This window comes from Anastrepha ludens, chromosome 4, assembly GCF_028408465.1.
Source record: "Anastrepha ludens isolate Willacy chromosome 4, idAnaLude1.1, whole genome shotgun sequence".
Lineage (NCBI taxonomy): Eukaryota > Metazoa > Arthropoda > Insecta > Diptera > Tephritidae > Anastrepha > Anastrepha ludens.
In genome coordinates, this window is record NC_071500.1 from 5,581,254 (window position 1) to 5,607,425 (window position 26,172).

At 36.4% G+C, this 26,172-nt stretch overlaps 3 protein-coding genes across 4 annotated transcripts; 1 reads left to right on the forward strand and 2 right to left on the reverse strand.

Annotated features, from left to right (window-relative positions):
- Window positions 1-79: 79 nt before the first annotated feature.
- LOC128861665 (molybdenum cofactor biosynthesis protein 1) lies at window positions 80-6,102 on the reverse strand. 2 transcript variants are annotated; one of them, XR_008454398.1, is made up of 7 exons: window positions 5,350-6,102; window positions 3,849-3,948; window positions 2,585-2,752; window positions 2,147-2,519; window positions 1,250-1,557; window positions 916-1,036; window positions 723-811 (listed from the first exon to the last, which is right to left on the reverse strand). XR_008454398.1 is itself a non-coding variant. In XM_054099966.1 (6 exons), exons 1-6 carry the CDS (start codon window positions 5,578-5,580, stop codon window positions 81-83), a joined length of 1,911 nt encoding a protein of 636 aa, XP_053955941.1. In that variant the 5' UTR covers window positions 5,581-6,098; the 3' UTR covers window position 80. The 2 variants fall into 2 exon arrangements, 1 of the variants encoding a protein (XP_053955941.1); XM_054099966.1 differs by lacking the exon at window positions 916-1,036 and having other exon boundaries at window positions 80-811; window positions 5,350-6,098.
- Window positions 6,103-16,702: 10,600 nt separating this feature from the next.
- LOC128859845 (uncharacterized) lies at window positions 16,703-20,681 on the forward strand. The gene is made up of 3 exons (XM_054096960.1): window positions 16,703-17,001; window positions 18,376-18,584; window positions 20,488-20,681. The coding sequence occupies exons 1-3, from the start codon at window positions 16,814-16,816 to the stop codon at window positions 20,667-20,669; spliced, it is 579 nt and encodes a 192-aa protein (XP_053952935.1). The 5' UTR covers window positions 16,703-16,813; the 3' UTR covers window positions 20,670-20,681.
- A 527-nt stretch (window positions 20,682-21,208) lies between these two features.
- LOC128859844 (protein suppressor of underreplication) lies at window positions 21,209-25,526 on the reverse strand. Its single transcript, XM_054096959.1, has 4 exons — window positions 25,102-25,526; window positions 24,689-24,888; window positions 24,432-24,610; window positions 21,209-24,307 (listed from the first exon to the last, which is right to left on the reverse strand). Exons 1-4 carry the CDS (start codon window positions 25,430-25,432, stop codon window positions 21,238-21,240), a joined length of 3,780 nt encoding a protein of 1,259 aa, XP_053952934.1. The 5' UTR covers window positions 25,433-25,526; the 3' UTR covers window positions 21,209-21,237.
- Window positions 25,527-26,172: the final 646 nt, after the last annotated feature.

The following is a 26,172-nucleotide window of genomic DNA, read 5'->3' on the forward strand; positions in this document are numbered from 1 at the left end:
TATTTCACTTCATACTGCTAGCAGTACCTAATAAATATAGTTCGTATTCAAATATGATACATAATACAAATTCGTATTTTCTAAAATGTATTGGATTTGTCCATATTGCGATCAAAACTCCGTTTACCACCTGTTTTCTGCCAGAGCTTTATATCTGTGATTGTTATATCATGCGAGACGGCTTTACACATGTCGTAAATAGTAAGAGCCGCCACGGTGACAGCAGTAAGTGCTTCCATTTCCACACCAGTTTGGCCTGTACACTTTACACGACCATATATTTCTACACTGTTTGTTGGCAGACTTAATTTAACTTCCACCTTTACTGAGGTTAACGTAATGTTGTGACAAAGCGGTATTAGTTCTGAAGTTCGTTTGGCGCCCATTATCCCAGCCAGCTGGGCCACACTAAGGACATCGCCCTTAATCATGGTGTTCTTGTTTATAAGTTGAGCAATGTGCGATCCAACTACCACTCTAGCGCGTGCCTCGGCTTCTCGCTGGTTGCTTTGCTTCTTTGTGACATCAACCATTTGAGCTTTTCCAGCTTCATCTACATGAGTCAAATTAGAATCGCTACTGCCAACAAAAGAGTCGCTTTTTATGCTCGTCGTACCAAATCCACGTGTTTGCGCATATTTGGTTATTGGTTGTATGCTTACGCGACTAGCAATAACAGGAAAAGTAACTGGCAATGACACATGGTCGCTAAAGTTCTGAGATTTTGTCCAATGGTACTGCTGGTTCTCAAAAATTTTATTATGTTTGTGATGTATTCGTGCTGTGGCAATGTCGTTATGAATGAATCTTTCTAGAAAAGAAAAAATAGAAACGGGAATGAATAATATGCAAAAGTTAAATACATATATTTTTGTAATACTTTCATAGCGGTGGTTAATTTTACTTTACACTGACCTTACTCGTATTTTAAGCCATTGTCGTAGGTTGTGAGTTTACATATTTGATCATATGATATAAAACTATCCACCGATTAGTATCATTGGACGATTTTCCATTTGTGACAAGTTCAACATGCCTGCAATTATGCAAATAAAATGGATTAATCACCCAATGATTATAAATGTGAAATTAAAACGTGTGTTTTAAAAAGTTTAGATAAACCGACTTTCACTTAAATTGAAAAGAAATTAACAGTTTTAGCATCTGGCCCCTGAAGGCATACTGCTTTTATGGTTTACTCACGTCTACTTTGGTTAAGAGATTTGAAAAACAGGACGTAATAACTTACCAGCATGCTGCTTTTTCTTCCGACTAACTGCTGCTCCAATCAATGCAATCAGATCGTCTTCGGAGCACTTGGCACGTATAGCATCACGCAGAGAAAATTCTTTATTGCCAAATAAGCAAACTTTAATATTCCCGTCGGCGGTAAGTCGTAATCGATTGCAGGTGCCACAGAAATGTTCAGTCATAGAAGTGATAAAACCCACTTGTCCTTTGAAGCCGGGTACGCCGTATGCCTTTGAGGTATCATTTGGGCCATTTGGCAAGGCTCGAAAATCAGGCCACCTATTTTTGATAATCTCCAAAGTTTCTCTGTAATGAAAACATAGCACTTAAATTTTAGACTACGTTAGAGGTCACAGTCTATAATAATAAAAATGGCACTTGACTTGTACACATTAAAAATACATATTGAGCACATGCATCCCCTATAAACATAGATTTTTATTTTAAATTTAGGTTTTAAGTGTACTTCCTACTGCCACCTCACACTTAGGCTAAACGGTTTATTGCATTAGTAAGTGTTATGAAGCAAAGACCACAAAGGGGACAATCGAGCATCGACTATTTAAACATAATTGTGTAGCAATGCAAAAAACACGGTAAAAAATAAATAATTGGCGCGTACATTCCTGTTAGGGGTTTTGCCGAGCTCCTCCTATTTGTGGCGTGCGTCTTGATGTTGTTCCAAAAATGGAGGGACACCTACAGTTTTAAGCCGACTCCGAACGGCCAATTATTTTTATGAGGATCTTCTTCATGGCAGAAATACACCCGGAGGTTTGCCATTGCCTGCCGCGGGGCGAGCGGTATTAGAAATAACTTTTTCTATCATTGTAGTGTTTCATGCACTGTAACCTTAAATTGATGCATATATATATATATGTACATACGTACGTACTTATAAGAAACCAATCGATCGGTTTGCCATTTATTGCCAGTGAATGGCATATACTCTATGAATCGAACGTCCACAGCACGATCTTTGGTGAACTCGATAAAATCACAAATCTCATCTTCGTTGAAATTGCGCATGAGTACACAGTTCAATTTCGGCTTATAACCCAATTGCAGGGCCAAGTCAATCCCAGCTATAACCCGTTCCCAACCCTTTCGTCGTGTGACTTCTTCGAAACGTTTCGGGCGCAAAGTGTCCAAACTAATATTTACCGCATCGAGTCCAGCGCGTTGCATTGGCAATAGTAGACGTGTTAATACCAGCCCATTCGTGGTGATACCCACAGTTTCAAGTTTAGGTATAGATTTAATTTTGGCTGTAATTCAAAAATGCGAGAGGCGAGATTAGTAAGAAGTTTAATACCCAAATGTATGCACTTACCAATGATATCTACTATATCTCTACGCACCGTAGGCTCGCCGCCAGTTAATCGAATTTTACGCACGCCCTGTTCAACAAAAATTCGTGCTAAATAGATGATTTCTTCGGTCGTTAGAAGATTTGTTTTCGGTTGTAATTGCACACCTTCCTCTGGCATGCAGTATTGACCTAAAAATACATATATCAAGGGTTGGGAATTATTCCTAAGTGGGAATATTACATATGAAGCTGATAACTTGCATCATGACTTGTCAAAACAATTTAATTTCGCTGCTGTCCAATTGGAAAATAATGTAATATCTTATCTAAGATCAATTGCATTTAGATAGTAATAAGTTGAAGTAGTTTTTTCAGGGGGAACACCACTGTGAAGCGTGAGAATTAAGTGATTTTCATGAATTGTTTTTTATAAGTAGGGATGATTATTTGAGGTTCGGACAAATTATAATTTATTTAAGATATATTCAACTATACTGACATAAATGTACCTTAAAAAATATTAAAAACTACAATTGTTATTAATATCAATGCAATGACGTCATAAAAAACTGATGCACCCTCGTGGCCACGATACAGCGGTGAAAAATCATCTGAAAGCAAAAAACTAAAAAAAATTCTTAATCTATACATCAATGGCTATCGTCATACATGGCGGTTTTTTTTATTTTATTTTTTTTTTAGAAAATGGTGCAGGTTTGAAAAATGAATTTGTGTTTTTACGCTTTTTTTGTTTTCGAAAGGCTTGAAAAAATGTTAATCTTTGGAATTTTTAAAAACGGCTATGTACGACTGTAACCAATACATGTACAAAAATTAAAAAAAAAATTAAAATCGGTTCATAAGTCTTCGAGAAATCGAGGCCACCATGTTCAGAAAAGTCGTTTTGAGAAAAACGCGTTTAATGTTTTCATTGGCCGTTGTAACTGACTACATGCACTTATTATTGGGTATAACTTCGTCAATTTTCAAGATTTTAAGTTAAATTTTTTTACATATTTTATATAATTATGTATATATCTACTTTAAGAAAATGCAAAAAAAAAACGATTTTTTTGTAAAATCACAGTCGTGTTCCCCCTTAAGTTTTAACATATAAATTAAAATCTGCAAATTCAATTTTTCTACAAAGTGTCAGAAATACGCTTCCTATTTACATGTATGTGTGTATGCATATATTCGCCCAGTCTTTTATACATCCCATTTTGGACATGATTTCAGTTGCATTGAGATAATTATTATTTTGTATTGTTTTCTTCTTACTCACAACGCAAATTACAACGTTCGGTCAATGAGATCCGCAGATATGTGTGGTGGCGTCCAAAAGTATCTGTTAGTGGCTCAATGCTTATCGGCTCAACCTTTGACTAAAAGTATAAAAAATACAAATTAAAAAAATTGTTATATTTCTCATCGAACTCAGAAATCGCGGTACCTAGTCACAACAAATCAAACATGACACACACATACTGCGTTGAAAAATTAATTAATTTATTTTATTAATTACATTAATACTGATGAAATAAGCAATAGAAGAGCATCGGTAAACAATAGCCAATGCTCATATTCAAAATGTATGCACATACATATGTATGTGCGCTTTCCTTTGAAATGTTTCCTGAATTTTTAGTTTTGAAAGGTTAACTTTAATTCAACGAAAAATAAACAGCTCATACAAAAATATATCGCCATCAAAGGAGCTGGCATCTTGTAAGGATTGTGTAGATCTTAAAGTGGATCGTATTGAAGCGTCTAAGACTTTCAGCGTGGTGAAAAAACAACAACAACCCCCAAAATCTTTAGAGCTAAGGCCATTTGAACTTTCGAAATTATTTTAACACATTACTTACCGCTAATGTTTACAAAAGAAGTTTCTCTGGTGCCGGGGAAAATTAAAAAGAATAAAAAACAAGATGTACCGTTTTCATGGGGCTGTGTATGTGGGAAGATAGAGAATGGCTATAGGAATAAAAAATCATATGGGAGTGGAAGGGTGAAATGCTTCGTTTCGGAGGTAGGGAGGATTCGGCAATTGTATGTACCTTTTTCCTTGGAGTACCTTGAAAATCCTGTTGATTTCTTGGCATATCAGTTTCTGACCAATCAGAATTTCCATTGGCAACTTTATCTTCACAATCACTTGAATACCGTAGAACTGTCTGAAAGGATATTCTCAAAGTTCTCTTCTGAATATATGTATGCACTTTTATCCATGTTTCACTCTATAATGTTATTTGATTCAAAATTAAAATTAACGGTTATCAGCGCACTCAAATGTACCTATGCACACGGGAGTTTGGTGAAGTTTAACGAAAAGCACAAATATGTGCATGCGGTAGTAATGTGTTAATAATGTCCTCGTTTATGGCATTTCGTGCTTCCAAAATTTTTACGTCTACCTGCATATGTATATATATGTATGTACATGTGTATGTAGATATGCGTAAGAGATAATTACACAGTTATCATAATTAAGCTTTATAAATTACTAGCTTTATCATCATTTGTGGTGAAATTTCATGGAAATTGCCTGTACCAACTTTTAGCATTTCATACTAATATCACTATAATAGTCATACTTTCATGGTCAGTGAATTGAAATTGTTGCCCACCAATTTTTTTGTTGTTTAAGAGTCTTAACATCTAATTATTTAAAGCTTTTTACATGGATATTTATATGTAAGTACGTATTTAAGTGTGTGTAAGTCCACACGTATTAAGGCAAGCACCTAATGTTAAGACGCTTTTAATTGCCCTACATTTATTACCATTTTGGAATCACGCTTTACATAGCTAGGAGAGGAGACAGTAGCTATGTTTGTTCCCGCTCCGGTGGTTGTTGTTGGCGCTGGTGTTCCATCTGATGGTTGATGCTTTGACTCAGTAACACCTGTTGCGACGCTCGAATAATTATAACAACTACTTGATCTGCTATAATACGACGTTGTTATTGCCGTTACATTTTTTACTAAAATGCCCACTCTCATTATTGAATTCATGGCAAAAACGTCCTCTTGTTTTAATTGTTAGTTATTCTGATGCTAGAAAATATCCGTCCACGTATTCATTTAAATGCTTTCCAACATTGTATGATAACCAATTAATTGCTACAAATGAAATTGTTTAGTTGTAAACACATAACCTAAAGCACACCAGCGACCGAATGATAGAATATTGAATTCGCGTTGCTACTCAACGACGCCTAGTTGTAGCAACAATTCACCTGACCAATTTTAAAACAACAATGATAATCATCAAAACAATTGATATATTTGCACATGTAAATATTATTAAATTTATTGTTATCTTCACCACGACACCTTTAGTTTGTTTGGAAGCAACCGGCTATGTGGAACTCTTACTGAATACTGAAAACGAGTGTAGGCAAACCCGCGGAAAGCAATTGGTTATTGAAAAACGTCAACATGCTCTTCATAGCTCTCAGATGGCAACTCGCTGCAGAGCAAACCAAATACACACTCGCTCAAAGCTTACTTCTCGCGCACATGTCTCTGCCTTAATTTTATTCCACTTCAAGTGATATAACACCACCTAATTCTCAGACTGAAATATCATAACAGTTGTGCCGTTTGTTTTTAACTGGGAAAATAGAGTGAAGTGGTTGCATGAGATTACCAACTGAGCTATTAGCGTATGAGCTAGTGGAGAGAGCAATTGCGTTGGTGCACATCTGGCCATTTGCGTATGCATGTATGTATGTTCGGATGTGTAAATTCAAGTGAGTTTATGGGAAACACGTCAACTGAATAATTAACAGTCAGTTATTGGAAAAACAAATAAAAATACCTATGTCCTAAAGAAAAATTACACGATCTTCCATCCCAACTACACGTTAATGGTTAGCTGCTTCATATAGTTCACACTTTTTCTTCATGGTTAAACATCAATAATCTGCCAGCAATTGGCAAGCTTTAGTGAATAAAAGCCGAAAAAATATGCAGCAGAAAATTTCAAAATTAAGAATTATTTAATTTTACTTGTGTGTAACGGTATATTAGAATAGTTAAGCCTAAGCTGAAAAAATCTTTTTAAGTTATTTTACAATATAATAATTAATATTCTCAATAAACGAGTTAATGCCTTTTTGGATGAGTAGTCTGAAGCGTCTCATTTTCAAAGTCAAATAACTTAGACAGAAACTTAGGACGTACTTCCTTTTCTTATTTGATAAAGCGCTTCATTTGATGTGCAATAGAAACTCTATAAATCTAATCTCGATACCGAATGCCTTTATAATTGGTATAAGAGCTCGGTCTCGTCATAAAAGTCACAAACAAGTCATTTCGATATTCTCTACAATTCAAATTATTTTCATGACAAAGCTTTAGAAAGACTATAACTCGAAATTGTATTGCCTGTGTTTCGTAATTGAGAGATTTTGCTGAAATAGTTATCAGTGGCCCTTGAGTTCGAATTAAGAAACAACTTGAAATTGTTCTTGCTGCTAAAGTTGGAGAAAAAATTTGCAATCGCCAAAAGAGAGCGATACAAAATTTTTTTTCCGTAATCAGTAAAAAAATATTTTTACTAAAATTTTTTTCAATAATCGAAAAAAAATACTTTTACTAAAACTTTTTTCATTAATCAGTAAAAAAATATTTTTATTGCAATTTTTTTAAATAATCAGTAAACAATATTTTTATCGCAATTTTTTCCAGTAATCAGTAAACAAATCTTTATACTGCAATTTGTTTCAGTAAACAGTAAAAAAATATTTTTCTGGAATTTTTTTCAGTAATCATTAAAAAATATTTTTACTGCAATGTTTTTCAGTAAACAATAAAAAATAAATTTTCTGGAACTTTTTCAGTAATCAGAAAAAAATATTTTTATTGTAAATTTTTTTCAGTAAATGTAAAAAAATATTTTTCTGAAATTTTTTTCAGTAATCATAAAAAATATTTTTATTGTAAACTTTTTTCAGTAAATAGTAAAAACATATTTCTCTGGAATTTTTTTCAGTAATCTGTAAAAAAAATTGTTATTGCAATTTTTTCCAGTAATCAGTGGTCAAAGCTTCACCAATCACCAGAGGGAGCTTCATATATGACTCATTTAAATGCATTGCCTATGTATCTTTCGCGAAATCTTTTTAAGCCACCTCCTCATTTAGACGTCTCTAAATCAAAAGTGCCACAAACTTCTGCTGGATAGGTTGTATGCAGATCGTACGTTTTTTCTGTAAAAACTTGTCTCATTTATTACAAACAATAATGTGCGAAAAGTAAAAAGTTCTCATCACTCTATGGCCAAGGTAAAATGGCTTAGTATGCGCCAAAATGATTTGTACTGGTAGACCAATCGTTATAGAAATCGTGGAGTATAAAATCCATGTAGAAGCCTCAAATTGGTAATTTTTTAAACATATTTTTAAAGGTGATAATTTAATTATATTATTTTGAAGCTTTAACACAACTTTATTTAACCTTTCGAGAGTACAAAAAAAGCGAGGTTCTAAACTGCTCTATTTATTGCTCTCAATCTACCGATCTGAAACACAATAATGAAATTGGGTTTTTATAACATATTAATGGAAAGGATGAACCTATAAAATTAAAAAACAAGTATAAAATTAATTATAAAAAATAAGCCTTTGCAAAAAATCAGAATTTAGGGCTATTTTATTGACCTTTTTAACCCCCAAAAAGTAATTTATCAACGCGAAACATCTGGTATTTTAGGTTTATCCTTCCGATAGTAATGTACAGAAAGGCCTCACCAAACTTCAAACAAATCGGTCGATAACTTTTTGAGTTACAACACGAGCAGTTTTTAAAAATACAGTTTTGACATAAATGAGTTCAAAGTTTGAGGTACAGGAGCGCGCGGACCGCTCTCTACATAGTTATTGGGCTATAGAAGCTATAATATTAGTAATTTCCGCATGAAAATTTCACAGTACATATATTCTTAAGATACTATACTTTCGAAAAATCGATAACAAAATCGAGTTTTTGAAATTTTTACATGGACTTCCCCCTTAAAAAAAAAAATTTCATTAAACTTTTAAGCAACGATGCAAAGTAATAACGTTCGATTCGTACGACTATCGGTCTGTAACAAAGTTACTATTAAATGAAAATATTCCCTGGTACAGCTATGAGGATAAAAAAAAATAGACCTATCAAAGTAATAATAAAAAACCTTCACCATTCCTGCGACAGCGAACTAATAGTGAGTGACTTAAAGTCACAAGTCCTAAATGCTTTAAGGGGTTATATACAGTTAGAAGGCTGAAAAAAGGGAACTTTCCAGATTTTTTTCTGAGAAAACGTTTAAATTTATTGATCTAAAAATTTGTACACCTATTATGTTATCTTTTAACTATATTTTAAGACTTAGTATGTATTAGTAAAAATATTTATTTGGAAAGGAGCTACAGCTGATCTCCGGAAGCTCCTCTCAAACAAGACGTTTTGCGGTGGCCACTATATCTCTGAATTGGATATTTTGAAATTAAAAAAAACAAAACAGATTTAGTTAAAGTAATGTTAAATCTAGTAAATAATCGAAGGAATAAGCAAAATAGATATTTTGACCAAAATTTCGGCCTTCAATTGTTTATAAAAAAAATATATTTATCTCTGAAACGCCTTTTCAAACTTGCGTGAAGCTTCGAAAATATTCACCAGAACGATATTAAGTTTTCTATGTGTATTCTTAAATATATGTACATTAAGAAAAAAAAATCAAATCAAAAATCATCAAATCAAACCTTAATAATAAAACAAAAAAAAAAAAAGAATCATTGCCAGTAACTGAGAAGCAGTCACAAACCTCTACAAACTATTTACACAGAAATGTTCTTAAAAAGAAGCTCGATGTATGGGTGCCACGCGCATTGCCGCTCAAAAAACATTTTAATTCGAACTAACGCCTGCGATTCTTTCTTAAAACGTAATGAAGTTGACTTATTTTTTAAGTGGATAAAAAGTGGGTCACATATGAAGTCGTGTCATAACATCATGCTGAGCCAGTCCATACGATCGCCTAGCCGGGATTAATAGCCAAGAATATTTTGCTGGGTGCTTGGTGAGATGAGAAGAGTTTTTTCCATTATAAGCTGCTATCATCGAGCTATACGCAGGAGTTCCAACTTCCACAGAAAGCATATAACTAGATTGACGCAAGTGTTCGACTAGAGTTGGGAAATTGGAAACGCGTTATGTTTCGCCTGAAGCTCCGAGAGTGTTGATGGGAGGTTTTATTGCTCCCAGCGATTATCAACGTTTTAAGCATTTGCAAAACTTTCTGAATGATACAAAACTGACCTCAAGAGGCGTCTCAAAATTAACAATTTACCAATATTTACTACCTTAAGAATGGCTAAAAGTTATTGAGCAAAAATTAGCATACTATATTTGCTCAAAATCGGCTAATCCTAACTAAAAAAGCTCAGAACTTTTTACTTGGCATTGTATTTTTTCATAAGTATTGTATGGATATTAAAAAAATACTTGGATCGAGCTATAGTAAACGCTTATATTGGGGACATTTATGTCTTTGGTATCCCCAACTGAAATTTCCTTACAAATACAGGGTGGCTGATGAATTTTGCTACATTAAGAAACTCAAATAACTTTTTTTTTAGTGTATGGAATTCATTTATTTTTTTTTTCAAGTTGAAGGTCATTAAATTTTATTAAATGTAGCTTAACTATTTTTAAAAATAATTGAATTTAAATGCCCCCCATGCTCGTTGACACAAGTGCGGCATCTTAGTAAAAAGTTGTTCATTGCTGCTTTGAGAGTTGCGACAGGAATAGCCGCAATTGTTGCCCGAATGGATTGTTTTAGTTCATCCAAATTTGTTGGCTTTGTTTTATAAACTTCTTGTTTACATAAACTCCACAAGAAAAAGTCAGGTGCAGTAAGGTCAGGCGACCTGGGGGGCCAACGAAATTCGGAGTTTCTTGAAATCAGTTTATTGGGAAATTTTCGTCGCAACTCTGTCATAACAGTCTGGGCTATGTGAGACGTTGCCCCATCTTGTTGAAACCACACAGAGTTGAAAGGAATTCTCTTTCGGCGTAGTTCTGGATAGAAAAATTCTTTCAGCATTTTCAAATAACGGTCTCCAGGAACCGTAACGGTGTGACCATTTTCTTCAAAAAAATAAGGCCCGACAATACAGCGTGAAGAAACCGCACACCACACTCTCACTCGAAGAGGATGCAATTCCGTCTCGTGGAGTATCTGTGGGTTAGAAGTACTCCATATTCGACAATTTTGTTTGTTCACATTGCCGTTTAAATCGAAATGGGCCTCATCAGACATGAAAAGGCAGTTTAACATGTTTTGGTCTTCTTCCACCATTTGCAGGATCTTCTGGCAAAATTCCAAGCGAATCGGCAAGTCTGCTGCATTCAGTTTGTTAACCATTTGAATTTTGTAGGGAAATAAGTCTAAACCTTTGTGCATTATTGTTTGCAAAGACTGTCCGCTGACACCAAGTTGAGCAGATAAGCTTCTTGTTGAAACCCTTGGATTGCTTTGTATAGCTGCAGCTACAGCAGCGATCGTTTCCTCCGTCCGAACTGGTGGGTTTCGATGATAAGGCCTTCTTGCGACCGTTCCTTGCTCAGCAAAATTATTCACCAGTCTCATTATGGTCCATCTGCTCGGGGGATCGCCGCCAAACATCCGCCTGTACTCTCTCTGTACCAAAACTACGGACTCCAGTGCGTGATAGCGGCGGACTATCCAAATTCTTGTTTGCGTGTCCCAGTTATCCATTTTAATAAATTTTAAAGATCAATCTGCAAATTAAAACAAAAATGGAACAGATAACTTAAAAAGAAAAAAAGTTATTCAATTTTTTTTTGGTAGCGGCTTTCATCAGCCACCCTGTATTTACGATAAACTTTGTGGTCTTGTCTAAATGACTTGTGGGCTTTTTTGTAAAATAGGTTTTAAAATTTGGGAAAAAAATTATTCTGTTGTTGAAGCACTCCATTAGGCCCTGTCAGTACGGCGTAGTCGCCGATAGTCGCCGATAGTCACCTCTAACTCATCGAACGGTAGGCCCAGAATATCTCTGTCTCTAAACTATTCGATCCAGTAGCAATAGTCGTGTTAGGTTCTGGATCTCGTCGGTGTAGTCAAAGAGATGCCTCCTGGCTCGCCTGGGAGGTCGCACAAGCTCTGGCAAATGTCTGCAGGGGAGACTTCTGCGGTAACACCCAAGCAGGAATTGGTTGCTGAGCATTTTACTGCGCTCCTTGGAAGCATGGAAGTCTCGTTGTGAAGGTGTTGCAGAGCAGACATTAGAAGGCATCCCGTGGCTGTCATGTAGGAAGCATTTTTACAAGTCTGGAGTTCGTCACTAGCACCAGGCGACCAAAAATGTTTCTCACAGAAATTAACTTTTAATACTTTTAACGCGTTATATAAATATTTCTATGACCAAAATTTAGAAACTTTGACCCACTGGTAAAAAAATTCCGACGTGTTGGACTATAACACCGTTCTACAAAAGTAGTCCGTTTATGATGTACTTTCAAGTCTTTTTGGTGGCTTTTATGCACCACAAATACTACTGGACTTATCATAAAATTGAGGTTTTGCTTTGAGCGAAAAGTCACTCATTGAAATGGTATTGGCAGTAAAAGCGCAGAAATAATTCACCACATTTCCCTTTGGATAAACAAAGAAGTACATATGGGTATATACTTATACATACAGTGGTCCACACAAATATTTGGAAAAAACCTCTCAGCATATTGGCAGAGATTCTACCAACTTTCGACGAAATTCGGCAGATATTTTCCTCCATTCCTCCATTCCAACTTTAAGGTTATATTATTAATATCTAGTGTGCTAACTCCAGTCCAACTAAAAATAAATAACTAAGCGAAACTTTTTCTATGAGCACATAATCGCATTGCCATACGCATTTAAACATAAGCAATTTGAAAGTTGTGCGTAGGAGGGACTATGCAAAATACTTCTGTGACCCACTGTATGTATGAATTTATACATGGTGTATGTATGTATATACAGATGCGTGCAATCAACTAATAACGGAAGGTCCCTATGAATTATAGTACTATTTAAAACTTGAAAAAAGTAAATATTTTGATTATTTTATGAAAAGTATAGTGCATTGAAAAAGATGTACAAACAGAAGTAAAGCTTCTTTCAAGTTTAGTTGTAGTTTTTATGCAAATTCGAGTATAAAAGTCGTGCATATAATTAGCAACGCACTTACATTCCTTAAGAAAACTTATGAATTAGTTAGTACGACTTGGGATTTTCTTAAGGCCGGCGGGCCAATTAGATGTCCTAAATTCAGTAGTTTTCGCGAAGCGTTGTAGGATGAGAAAAAAAACAATTAGCCAAATGAAGTTTTGGGGATAGTTTAATATATATTTGAACTAAAAAAAAAAATTTGTACAATCTCCAACAATATATTGTAAGCCGAGTTATCAATAGAATCCCAGAGCGCCTTGCCACTGAAGTATCCAACTTCTGTACAAGATACAACTTGCAATTTTCATCTGAAAACAAAAAAAAAAAAAGATTATTAATTTTGATGTAATTATCTTCGATGTGAACTAAGAAAATTGGGAGAAACACGTAAAATTCGAATTTTTGGGGAAGGTAGAAAAAAAAAGTGGGTTTTCAAGGAAAAAAAACTCTTCAACTGGGTAAAAAAGTCGCTTAAAAAAAGTTTTTGGATGTTTTTTTAGTTCACATAGAAGAGGAAACAATACTGAAGATAACGCATTTTGAATGAAATGGATAGCTCGTTTAGTTTTTTTGCAATCGTGTACATAAATTAGGTAAAATCGTGAAAATGAAAAGCCGAGAAAACGCGCTTCAAAGTACAACAATAAGCGCACGGTTGCTCGACGCCGCACTACGCTCGGCTCTGTAGCTCTGCAAATACTAGGAATTTAACTCTGAAAATTTGTGTCTCATGTTCTTGAATATCTAAGCTATTGATTTCAGGAAAAAAAAACGATTTTTTTGACCTTTTAATTGGCCCGCCGGCCTTAAAATTGTCATTGAAGTTTTTTATATTCAATCAGTTCAGCTTAAAAAATCTCCAAATAGATAGTTTTTAAGGTGATAAGAACTTAAAATAAAAAAAAACCACAAACCGAGTCCAAGGAAGCGAAAGAGTGCGTAAAACCAATAGGAATGAGGGTGAACTGAGTGACTGCGAATGGAAAAATAATTCACGTACATAAGATAAGATCGAAATATGAGTAGCGATTTTGTTTTTTTAAGAGAGGACACCAGCGGTATACACCATACAAAACGTTCCCACGCAGTCGGTTCTAAGGACTGTCACTTCAGCAGCATTCCCCGTATATGCATGGGGAATGTTTATGCTGCTAGAACAACAACCATACAAAAATGATAAGATGTAGCAGGCCTTATATAAGTGCTTCCAGGAAGATGTCATTGCTTTCTGAATGGTACAAAAGGAATCGTTTGAAGTTGAGAGCAAATATCGCCACTGAATAGCAGACAAGTGGAAACAAATATTGTTTTCTGATAAAACAAAAATAAATAAGGATGTGATGGGAAAACCCATTTTTGCTATCCACATTGTAAAGGACAGAAATCCAAATATTCTAGGCCAAAATTAAAAAATGATGGTGAGTATATAATTTGGCAATGCATTGGTCCTATTCTCAAAAATGATAAAAAACATGGACCATTTTAAATATGGGCAGCATTTTGTTGGCGTCTGCATGTGCAACCCAGCACGTTACATGAGCACAGAGCTCAGTAGTTTCAAAACAATATAGTGACTTCGTTAGACGTGTCCTCGTCCAGTTTTTACCTACACCTATAGAAAACTCTTGGCTATACTTAAGGGGTTACATGAGTTTCGTCGGGTAAAAGAAGGCATATTTTCAATATTTTTTTTTCTATGTAAAAAATTATTTAATTCAAACTTTTTTCTGTCTTATAGATACATATTTAAAGAATAATTTCTGAAAATTTCAAAAAAAAAAAAAAATTAAAACGCCTCCATTGTGACGTCATTTCCGGTGACCCTCGAAAATAAGGTGCGTCCGCGTTGTCAGCATAACTCCTAACAGGCTCATCAAAAATGAAAAAACAAAAATTGGTGTTTTAGTTAAGACCATAAACTCGAGCTTGAACGAAGGAAAGAAAAAAAGTAAAAATTGGAATTTTGGCAGACATTTTTGCAAAAAAATGAAAATTTCGATCAAATTTGCTTGACATTTTGTTTTTTTTTTTTAAATAGTTATAATCGAAAAAAAATCCTTCGTCCAAGCACGAGTAAATTGTATCTCGAACACCTGTGTAAAATTTCATCAAAATCGGTTGAGTAGTTTTCGAGTTTGACAACCGACTTTGAAAATACGGTTCCGAGAAAAACGCGTTTTAAGTTTTGAGTAACCATAAAAGTGGCTTGGAGCGCAAACCTTCCAAGGCTGTATCTCCGAATCTATTATTCGGATCGACTTGAAAATTTAGGATAATGTTCCTGAGATGTTGTAGAAATTAATAAGCCAAAAAAAAATAAATCGATTTTTTGAACCAACGAAACCCATGTAACCCCTTAAAGAACAAATTTTTAATTTAAAATATAGGAAATTTCAATGCTTAGTACGACAGCGTCAAACGGAATGTGGAGACGATTGCACAGATTATTTGTAAACGATGGAGTCCATATTCGACATATATTCTATTATAGTCTTAAGAATTGTGCAGAATATTTTCAAACAAACATAATTTAAAATATAGGAAATTTCAATGCTTAGTACGAAAGCGTCAAACGGAATGTGGAGACGATTCCACAGATTATTTGTAAACGATGGAGTCCATATTCGACATATATTCTATTATAGTCTTAAGAATTGTGCAGAATATTTTCAAACAAACATGAAATATACTAAAAACTAAGGGAATTTATATATTTTTGTTTGAAAATTAGTTAATTGTATTGTACATTGAAATAGAAGTCAGTTCTCTAACCGCAAGCAATTGTTGATGTTTTAGCAGCTCATTCGGTCCTGTCAGTGCGGTGTAGTCATCGATCGTCACCGTCTAACTCATCTAACGGTGGACCCAGGAAACGTGTTGTTCGAGTCTAGAGGGAGTGAGGTGTTAGATGAGTGGCTTTAAGACGGCATGTAAATGGTTGATATCGTGCGATGTACCTTCACATGCCGGATATTTAAGTAGAATGGCGGGGTCAATTCTGGATAGATAGTAGTTTAACCTGCTACAATATCCAGACCGCAATTGAGCCAGAGTTATGCGGGTCTCACGAGGCAGCTGGAGAAGCTATTCGTCTGCAACGGGTGGTGGTAGGAGGTGATAAGAGACTCCCGATTATTCTCGCTTAATTCTGTCAGTATACTGTCCGATCCAGTAGTTGTAGTTGTGTTTGGTCCTGGATCTCGTCGGTGTAGTTGAAGGGATGTCTCCTGATTCCAGCAAATGTCTACAGGTAACACTCTAGCAGAATAGTCGGTTCTTGAATGCCTAATTGTTGAGCACGTCGAGATATCGGCGTTGAAGTTTGTTCAGCAACACTTTGCGCTACAGCAGCAATATTCAAAACAGAGAGTCCAGTTTTTGGTCTGCCTGTCCTTTTTCTTTCCTCGACGGAACCAGTTTATTGAAATTTTTTCACCAACCTTCGAATTGCCGACTCATTCGGAAGATTATTTCCAATAATTTTGCGATCTGCCGTTTTTGAAGATCGACCCTTTTCATACCCTAGCGTGTAAAACTGCACATCTATCAACTTGACAAATGTTTTAAGATGACATAAATAAGGTACCGTCTAGGAATCATTCACTATTGGCATTTGGCGTCACTTTACAAAGACCCTTTACCTAGAAATTTTTTTATTTGGGAGGTAAAATCTCAACCTTTGGAACAACATAAATGTCAACAAATTTGTTTTGACTTGTCGTTGTTCTTAATTATTTTCTCCCAACCGTAAATACATACATACTTAGATAGGGATGCTTACATACATGCCCACATGCGCAAGAGTATAGCGCATATTAAAAGTCCAGTGCGGCTCACATGTGTTGAGTTTCTTATTTTGTTTATCCCAGCTTCTGCGCCCATATTACGGCGAGGCGCAACAGTTTTCAAATTTCATTCAAGTAATATACTCGATTGAGGCATATCGAAAAGCGAACGCAGCGTTTTTGTTGGTGTGCTATTATTTCCTTTTGATATTCTTGGTTGTTAGAGGAATACAAAATGCTTGTGAAACGTTGGAATATAAAAAGATTAGCCCTTTACGGTTGTGTCGTACTGATTCTCTATATTTTGATGACGAGTGGATCTCGAAAATATAAAATTGATGTGCTGATCGACAATAGTAAACCGGAAGAGGTGTGGGAATATGTGGCAGATTTTAGTAAAATGCGTTTACTCAACCCGACAATGTAAGTAAAATATGTGTATGCTCTACATACTCTGCTTATACAATTAAATACTAATACATACATACATACATATGCACATAAGTACATACATATATTAATGCTCTTTAGGCTAATGTGGAGATGATGTGGCGTGCAATATAAGGATATATCGAGGCAAATAAAAAAATTTTTAAACAAATGTTAAAATGCATATAGGTATACTAAGTAGGTAGCGTTGGTAGAGCAACAACACCAAATCTCAGGAATAAAGAAACAAATCTGCTGCTATACCGAAGTCACCTTGTGTGCAATTCATTGAAACGTGCGCGCATTTGCACATACAACTCGCTAGGTTCAATAGCGCCACGACTCAAAATCGGGAATATACTTGCCACACACCCACATGCCCTTGTACATATACAAGGGTATTATAACATTGTTCACATAACGGTGATGTGTGAGTTGAGAAGAGAGAAGTCGATTTAGCCATGCCCCTTCGTTTTCGCAATAACTGGAGCAAATATTCATCTATTTCAATGAAACTAGGTGCACATACATATATGTATGTAACTTTTTGTCCAAGGCAGTTTCGTGTTGAAAATGGGCGGTATCGACTACTAACCAAGTCCATCTGCCATATAAGCGTAATTTTCAATCAAAAAAAAAAAAAAAATACCGTAATACTTCTGTTATAAACGAATTAAAATTATTCAGTTTCCTTCAAAAATTTTGTGAAATGGGCGGTGATACGTCCCATAAATAAATGCTTGTATCTTGATAACGACATATTAAAACTCTCCCAAAGCTAGTACACGTGTTGCTCTCCATCTCATTTAGATTTGATATAAATACGAAACCACGCCCAGTATTTTTTATATGCCAAGACTAAATTTCCGTCCGTCTGTCTACTTGAAAAGCTATAACTCTCATTGTCAATGAGTTTGTTTGATTCCAAAAATTGACAGCCAGCCCAAATTAAATTTTACTAAAATATGCGCAAACACGTCCCCACTGTTTGTTTTGACACTTTTGCAAAAAAGGAGCGATATGATGTGGCAGCGTAAAAAATACACTTCTATCTGCTAATTTCAATTGTTTCAACATTCTTTTGAAATTTTAATTTGTTGTTGCGAGGTTATGACGCTTCTTAGTTGTAATGTTTGGAGCTTATCGAGCTAGATTTACGAATGAACTCATAAGCAAAGCGAATGTGTCTGTATATGTACTATGTGTATGTGTAGGTATGTATGTATGTATGTATATTTGTATTTATATACATTCATGCATGTGCACATATTTATGTAGAATAGTTAGTAGATAAACAATAATTTTTAGAATATAAAACTGCATATTTTGTTCTACATAACTAAATGGTAATTTGTTTGGCCTCCCTAGCTTGGACTTCAAAATTATCACCGATAGTGGGCATGCACACGATTGGCGTTATACAGTCGAATATACGGAGCGTTTATCGCATTGGCCCTACTGGCTGAATAAGGCGAAAGCGGATTATATTGTGACTAAGACCATGCCAGGAGTGGATCCCGCCGTATATGCGATCGAGTCGAAACATAAGACTTGCTTCTTTAAAGGCACCTATTGTTGTAAGTTCCAATAAACGTGCCAATATTTAATATTTATAAATTCTATGGCATAACATATGTGCATACATACATACAGATTATGCTTTTGAGTTGTATAATAAACAATATATACAGGGGCACCGAGATAAATGTGGAAAACATTTAGGTAGCAGTTGCGTTAGAATCAACATCATTGTGAAGATGTTGCAGGGAAGACATCAGGAGAGCATCACTTGTGCCAGGCGACTAGACGGGCATATCGTAATTCAGAACCTAATAGGCCGGACTTGATAAGTGTTATGCTGGTACTGTGGACCTTGCGGAAGCCATGCTGATGTGTTGCTAGGGTTAGGTGTTTCGAGAATAGCGGGCGTAGAAGGGCTTCAAATGTCTTCACTATTGTACTATTGAGGAAAGGAGGAGGTCTCAAGACCTGATCAGGTTGCACTGATTACATCTAACCGAAGAAGAGTTGGTGTAAAGCCGTCTTAGGCAAACGCAGCAGAAATAAACCTCGGGTCCACGGTTAGGCTCAATGCCAGAAAGAATAAGAAGAAGTATTGGTAGCAGCCATGCCGCATGTAGCTGTTCCAGTGATGATAGGCAAGGGGCGAGGTTCAGCGCACTAGGCAGGGCTGGTTTACCGCGGCGGGAGACCATGATCAGTAAAACCAAAGTCATTCCACTACGTAGAACAGCCTGCTATTGGAATGAACAGAGGGCGCTAACTCGTAGTAGTTCAACAAAGTGTCAAAGCAGGACAGAAGAACTCTAAATATCAAAACAGAGGAAAATAAAGCAAGGAGTTTTGCAGGATGGTGTCCTTTCACCCTTGATTTTTAATTCTACATCTCGAAACTCCCCCAGCCACCAGAGGGAGTCTCCCTCGTCTCCTACGCCGACGACTGCACGATAATGGCGTCGGGCAATGACATTGATGGCCTGTGCGCCAAAGTAAACGACTACCTCCCCTGCCTTTCTCGCTTCTTCACTGCGAAGAACCTACAACTTTCCCCCACGAAGTCCTCTTTAACACCTGGACAAAGGAGGTCAAGCTGCAAGTTAAGGTGAAAGTCGATGATACCAATTCCGACTGTAAGCAACCCCACAATATTGGGAGTTACCATTGACTGCTTTCTCTCCTTCTCAGCGCACACAACCGCTATTGAAACTAAAGTACAGAATCGCAACAAGGTCTTCAAGTCGCTTGCCGGCAGCACTTGGGGCAAAGATAAGGAAATGTTGCTGTCGACTTTCAAAGCAATCGGCCGACCGATTCCAAACTATGCTGCGCCTATCTGGTCGCCTGGAAGCAGTGATTCGCAATGGACGAAGCTTCAGACCTGCCAAAACACTGCAATAAGGACCGCGACAGGATGTCTCTTGATGTCCCTGATACAACATCTTCACGACGAGGCTCATATGCTACCTGTAAAGGAGCATAATAAACTCCTCAGCAAGCAGTTGCTGCTTGAGCCTGAGCCACCTCCCAGATATGTCAGGAGGCACTTCCTCAATTACGCGGACGAGATCCAGGACAAAACAGACCGACAGCTACTGGATCGGACAGTGTACAGACAGACAATCAATGACATTCATCGGGAGACCCTTACCACCTTCTTAAGCTCCCGACCTCCGAATGCCGTTATCGGAGTCCAACCACCACTCATCGCAGATGAAGAGCTCCAGCTTCCCCGTGCGACCCACGTAACACGACACAATTACGCTCTGGATACTGTAGCAGACTAAACCTGTTTATGCTACTGCAACAACAACGACTTAATTTAGTTAATTTTAATGTTTCGCCAATCCATTTGAACAAAATTCATATGCATATATGCATGTATGCATGTGTATACGTATGCATGTCTTTATATGGGCAAACAGACGATAATATCGTTTCTTTTTTATCATTTTATTACAGTACACTCGATAAGCGAATTTAAGTGCACCGCCGCGGGCAAGGACACCTACTGCAGCGAGCATATACAGTACCAGTGCCCACCATTCTTGGGTGAAGCTTGCCGTCGCGAGTTGGAATACCAACGCCAAGCAGTCATACACAATTTAACCGTTATTTTCAGTAAAAAACCACATTCTTACTGACGAAATTCAATTCATTTATAATTCCATTTATTTCAATCACTTTCAGTTTCTTGTTTTTTGTTTTTTTTTTTGTTGCGGTTTTTGGCAAATATTTCAATTTAAACATTTGATTTTAATTTACACGGGAGTGTAAACACATAATTGTAAAACATTAAACTACTGTAATAATATATTTAGCTCTCTATATGTATGTAAAACTTTCAACTAGTTCAATTTGATTTTAAATGTATTACATTCTCAGCATACGTGGGTGCATATGGATGCCAAAAACTTGTACTCAGCAGTTGCATACGTTCATACTTATTTATACAATATTGTACTGACAATGGGGTATTTCAAATTCCAATGTGTTGTCTCTACTTTGAACTAAGAGTTGTGTATGGATGTGTTTAATTAGTTTCTAATAACTATAAAAATCTGTGGGCATTTGCGATAAAATTTAATAAAGGTACATAAAAACTGTCTAAATTATAATTTTAGATTTAAATACATGCAGATAAAATTGTTTAATGTGCATATAGTACACACATGCAATATATACATTTAGCGTATCAAATCACTTCTCAATTCACTTGCTGAAGGATAACTCTAGGCAACGTCTTTTAAGTCGCTTAGCAATCGCACTCCTGGTATGCTTCCTAGAACGCATTTCATTCTGTTCTGCATTCGAATGAGCGGCATTCAGCGTTGCACCATTTTTCTGAAACCATTTTGTGAGCTTTGTCGATTGTGTTGATCTAGTTTTTGGAGATCTGCGCGCCACTGTGCCTGACAGCTGCATTTGTGCGCGTTTACTTGGCGTACGTTCTTCCAGTGTTGCTTCTGTTGGCGTCAGTTGAGACGTGCCAATAAGATAATTAGTAATTTTGTTGTGTTGCGTCGTTTGTTGGCTCCGAGTTGTCTGCACGGGAGATATTTCGCCATTAGCATTTATCCGCATCATACTGCCAAATGCTTCATTATTTGTAATTTCAAAGATCTCCTCGTCCACCATTGGACCACTTATCATTTGATTGGCGGTGTTATTGCTCTGCGTTTGTTTATGTTTATTGTTGTTTTGCGTCTGTTGCAGCTGAGTGACGGAAACGGTATTTGGTAATGACGGCACTACTGGTTGACTACCTCTGGTCGTTCTCTTTACCAATTTATCATCTGGCGACTTTTTCGACGATTGCTGAGGATTTTTTGTCTGTTTTCTTTGAGCTTTATCTGTGGCCTCTGTATTAGGTGGCTCAAACATATTCTCTAGAATATTTAAACACGACCGACCACGACTTAGAACTTGCTTCGATTTACTTTGCTTTCCACTTGAATTAAGTGCGTGCTGCTGCTGCATTTGTTTTACCTCAGAGCCAAATATCTTGAAACCTTGAAAGGTTTCAGCTTCCTCAAGCCCATCTGCAGCTACTGGTTGTGTGCACGTTAAGCCCAGATCTGTGCTTGCACTGAATATATCGGGTGATTTCCGATGTATTCGTTGTTTAGCAAGCAATTCGCCGAAAGTTGGTGTTGATGATAATTCCGCTAAACGTTCACGGTCCGTTGTAAGACGCTTCACCGACTTTTTTTGTTTGAGTGCACGTGTGCGTCGACTCTGTACAAATTGCTGAGATGATAGAGAGCCCTCATCCGTTGAACTGGATAATACAACAATCTGTTGGGTTTTATTAGGCGCGTCAGGCGGTGGTACGAATACTACATCGGATTCAGTAAAACTACTTGGAGTAGGTAAAAATTGCTTAGGTTCAGAATTTCGTATAGCACGGATCGGTGTTGGAGGTCGTAGAAAACCGTTATCTGAATGTGTGTCTGCAATTATTTTTTGACCACATTGCATATCTTCCGTCGTATCGGAACATGGGAGTATGGCTAAGTCCGTTACCTTTGCTATTTCTTCCGAAGTAGCTAATGTTTTTTGCCTCTTTGAATCCTTAGCTTCATTCTTTCGCGGCTCTTTACGAACGTCATTTTCGAATTCCATATTGCTGTTTTTGTTTTTCTTACTACTGTTTGCCTTGTTTGCCTCTGCTGATTTACCAACATCTTCTTGTTTGTCTTTGGTTGCAACCCTGTCGCAATTATTAGTAAGTGCACCTCTCCCGTTTCGTCTTCTTGGACTACCCACTAAGGTAAGTGGCTCCGTCATATACTTCCTTCTGGATCGGGTTACGCGCTGCATGCTTCGCGTAAATCGTGAAGTGCGTATAGTTGGAACTTCTACACATGGTTTATTTTTTGGATCGTCTTTACGGTTTCGCTTTTCTGTATCATATTTTGTTGAATTACTTGAGGATTTAGTTCTTCCGACCACGTCATATTTGGATGAATTTTTTTTTGGAGTTGTAGCCGAAACCGATTTTGAGGCAGCCGCTTTATCAGACATAACAGAACATTTATCATTGTGAATGTCTGCTTTATCTCTTGCATGTCTCAATCGCCTTGGGGAAATCTCACTTATATTTTTAGTGGATTTAGTTGCTTTTATCTTAATTTCGGCATTTTTCTCCTGATCAGTTTTGCGTTTTTCAATCGATGCATTAAAATGCTGCGTAGCTTCGTGTAAGGAGTCACGCTTTGCTGCAGAAAAAGTTGTCTCTTTAAGAGGATTAGCTTCTTTATCAGTCGTTTTTGGCTTCTTACACGCCTTTTTGTTTATCTCTTTTGCCTGGTCTAATGCCTGGCGTTTGGTTTTCATAGCATCTCTATCGTTATCAGTAGATCTTAATTTTTTTGAAGTTTCTTTTGAGTTATTTTCCCCCTGCTTTAATCCTCCACGCTTGATTAGTTTTACACCATCAGAGTTAGACTGCATATCGACTGACTTCTGTTTTTTAGCAACTTCGTCTAGTTTTTTTTCGTATTTTGTTTTGATATGGCGTTTGGACGAAGAAGCATTTTTATTATCGTTTATATTTACATTTGTTTTCACTTTCAAGGTGCTATCTTTGTATTCTTCTTTCCGTTCATCAATTGTCTTTTTTTCCAAAGTTTCCTTACAACATTGAGGATTTGTCTTTTTTCCACTTACTCCATTTTCTTCCAAATCTTTTGAGTTTTCAATTCCTTGTTCCTCTTGTATTACGGATGTCTTTTGATTATTGCCTTTCTTTGTGAGAGATCTTGAATTTGACTGCCATTCAGTCGATTTAATTGTGATATGTAGTCTTTCTGAGTTCTCAGTACGAATATACTCTTCCGAACCTTGTTCATTTGAAAGGTCCACAAACTCGTACACGTCAGGCTCCGTTCGAGTACTTTGAGCCATTATTGCCTGATGATTTGGCACCTCTACTACTTCTTCTGCTTCGCCACTACTGCACGACTCCGAATCTATTAGAAGCGGTGACATATTGTCTGCATCCTCCGATGTTTCATTGTTTTGCAAATCCACACCGTGACTCTGTCGTGATTCTACTATCCCGCATATCTCGCGATCTAGAGCTTGCGCCTGGTTGAAAAGTTCTTCTGTCGCCGTTTCAGAATTTGCGTTCAAGTTATTCGAATTGTCGTTAGACTTTTGTGAACTGTTTGAACTGCTTATAGTATGCCACAACTCTAAACTTATTCTATATCTTTCCGCATCCACAAGAGGCAACTGATCTTCAAATTGATGTATGTAACGGCGTAATCGAACATCTCTAAACAGGGCAATTTAAGCAGAGGTTAATATAAAAGAGGTTCATACCTAATTTATAGAAATTTTTAAAAGAAGCTAAGGGTTTTCAAGAAAAAGTATGGAGGGGTGTGCAGTGATTTTCTTACTTGCAATAGTCACTAATCATTTCCCTTTTCAGGAAATATTGTTCCAAATCAGCTGTTTTGTTAAGTACATCTTTGAACTCTGGGAGTTTATACTTTGCTTCAAAAAATTTGAACTGCTCGTACTGATGGTCCAAGTGGCCTCCCAATCGAAGCGAATTATGCAACAATTTTAAATCAGACTATAATTTAAATCAGATAATAATTTAAATAAAATTAAGTTTCAAATTCAATATAATCAACTAATAGGTGGCACTCACCGTTACATCAACACTTGAAATAAGTAAGTTGACTTTACGTTCGTAGTTACTCAAAAGCATGGACATGCAGAAGTTATTACTCATCATTTGGCCTCTGTTATCGATAATAATGTAATCAAAGTTATATTTGTTTCCATCAAACACCGAACGTAGAGTAGCCCATTTTGCAATAATAACATTGGGAAGAGGATCCAAGGAGCCTACATACATATATATGAAATGAAATATGGATTGCTTTGGCATACAATGTGGAATTTGTAAGTGTTAAGTATGTGTGTAACTAATTGTAACTGATAAGAGTGCAGTGATAATAAAATATGCATGCGAACATTGAATGCCAATGCAGCAAATAGAAATTGATTAAAAGTTTTACTAAAGAAACATAGGAACATTTATTCTAATGGTAAACTTACTCATATTCGGGCCTAAAACTCCAACGGATAGTTTGGTAAGTACATCGAAATGAAATTGCCAACCCGCTACAAGTTCATCATCGTTTTGAACAACAATAAGACATTTATTGTTCTTGGCTATTGCGCCTAGGTATACTGCAGTTGCTACACATTTGCCTAACCCACTCTCGTCATTCAGTATGCAAAAATCCCGATTAGCTAAATGTCTGTGTAAAAAACGAAGTGTATCAACTTGGAAATCCTTCAGGTATTGTCGTATGTGACCAGGTATTTGCACCCTTTCCGATAACTTCAATGGCTCAGGCGCACATGTGGCCAAAAAATGATACATTTCTGTATTATAAACCCCCACCACGATTCTCCCGGCCCTCCCTTACGTCGCCACTCGCACCTGTATACACGTATTAGTCGCCGATCGTGTTGATGTAATGCAATGATATATATAATGCAACCAATATGTACAATAGCTTGATGTAAAAGAATATCACAAACATAGAGAATGGCCCAAGAGGCAGCGTATTTGGCGTATCAAAGTATTCCTGAGTAACTCTGGCACTTGTGAAATATTGCATGTGTGTAATTTGCTAGCTTTCAATATATTCAAGATTTCTATATCGCCCGAATTCTGTTTCCGCTACAGGTAATTTGCCTTATTGGGTTAGCGTGACAGGGTCACTGAACTTTAATGTAGTCCATGGACAAGTCAATTTCGAGTTATGATATGAAACTATGTCACTATGTTGCGGTATGTTTAGATCATTATAAACTTTGTTTTTGTGTACACAAACTTTTGAGCTTAGTTTTGTTTTGAAAAACGAAAAATGCACCCAAAACGAGAAAAGTCCAATAAAGAAATCAACTCGTTGGCGGGGTTAGTAATAGTGCCACTTTGACAGCTAGAACCAACTAAAACTATCCATCAAAAATACGCGGCAAGCAAGTGTAGCCATATCTATTGAAAAATAAATACCATTTAATAAAATAAATCATATAAATGAATATTGGCACGGAGGAATATTCAGTATAATGCTGGACGCTATGAAAAAAAAAATTAAATTATAAAAAGGGAGA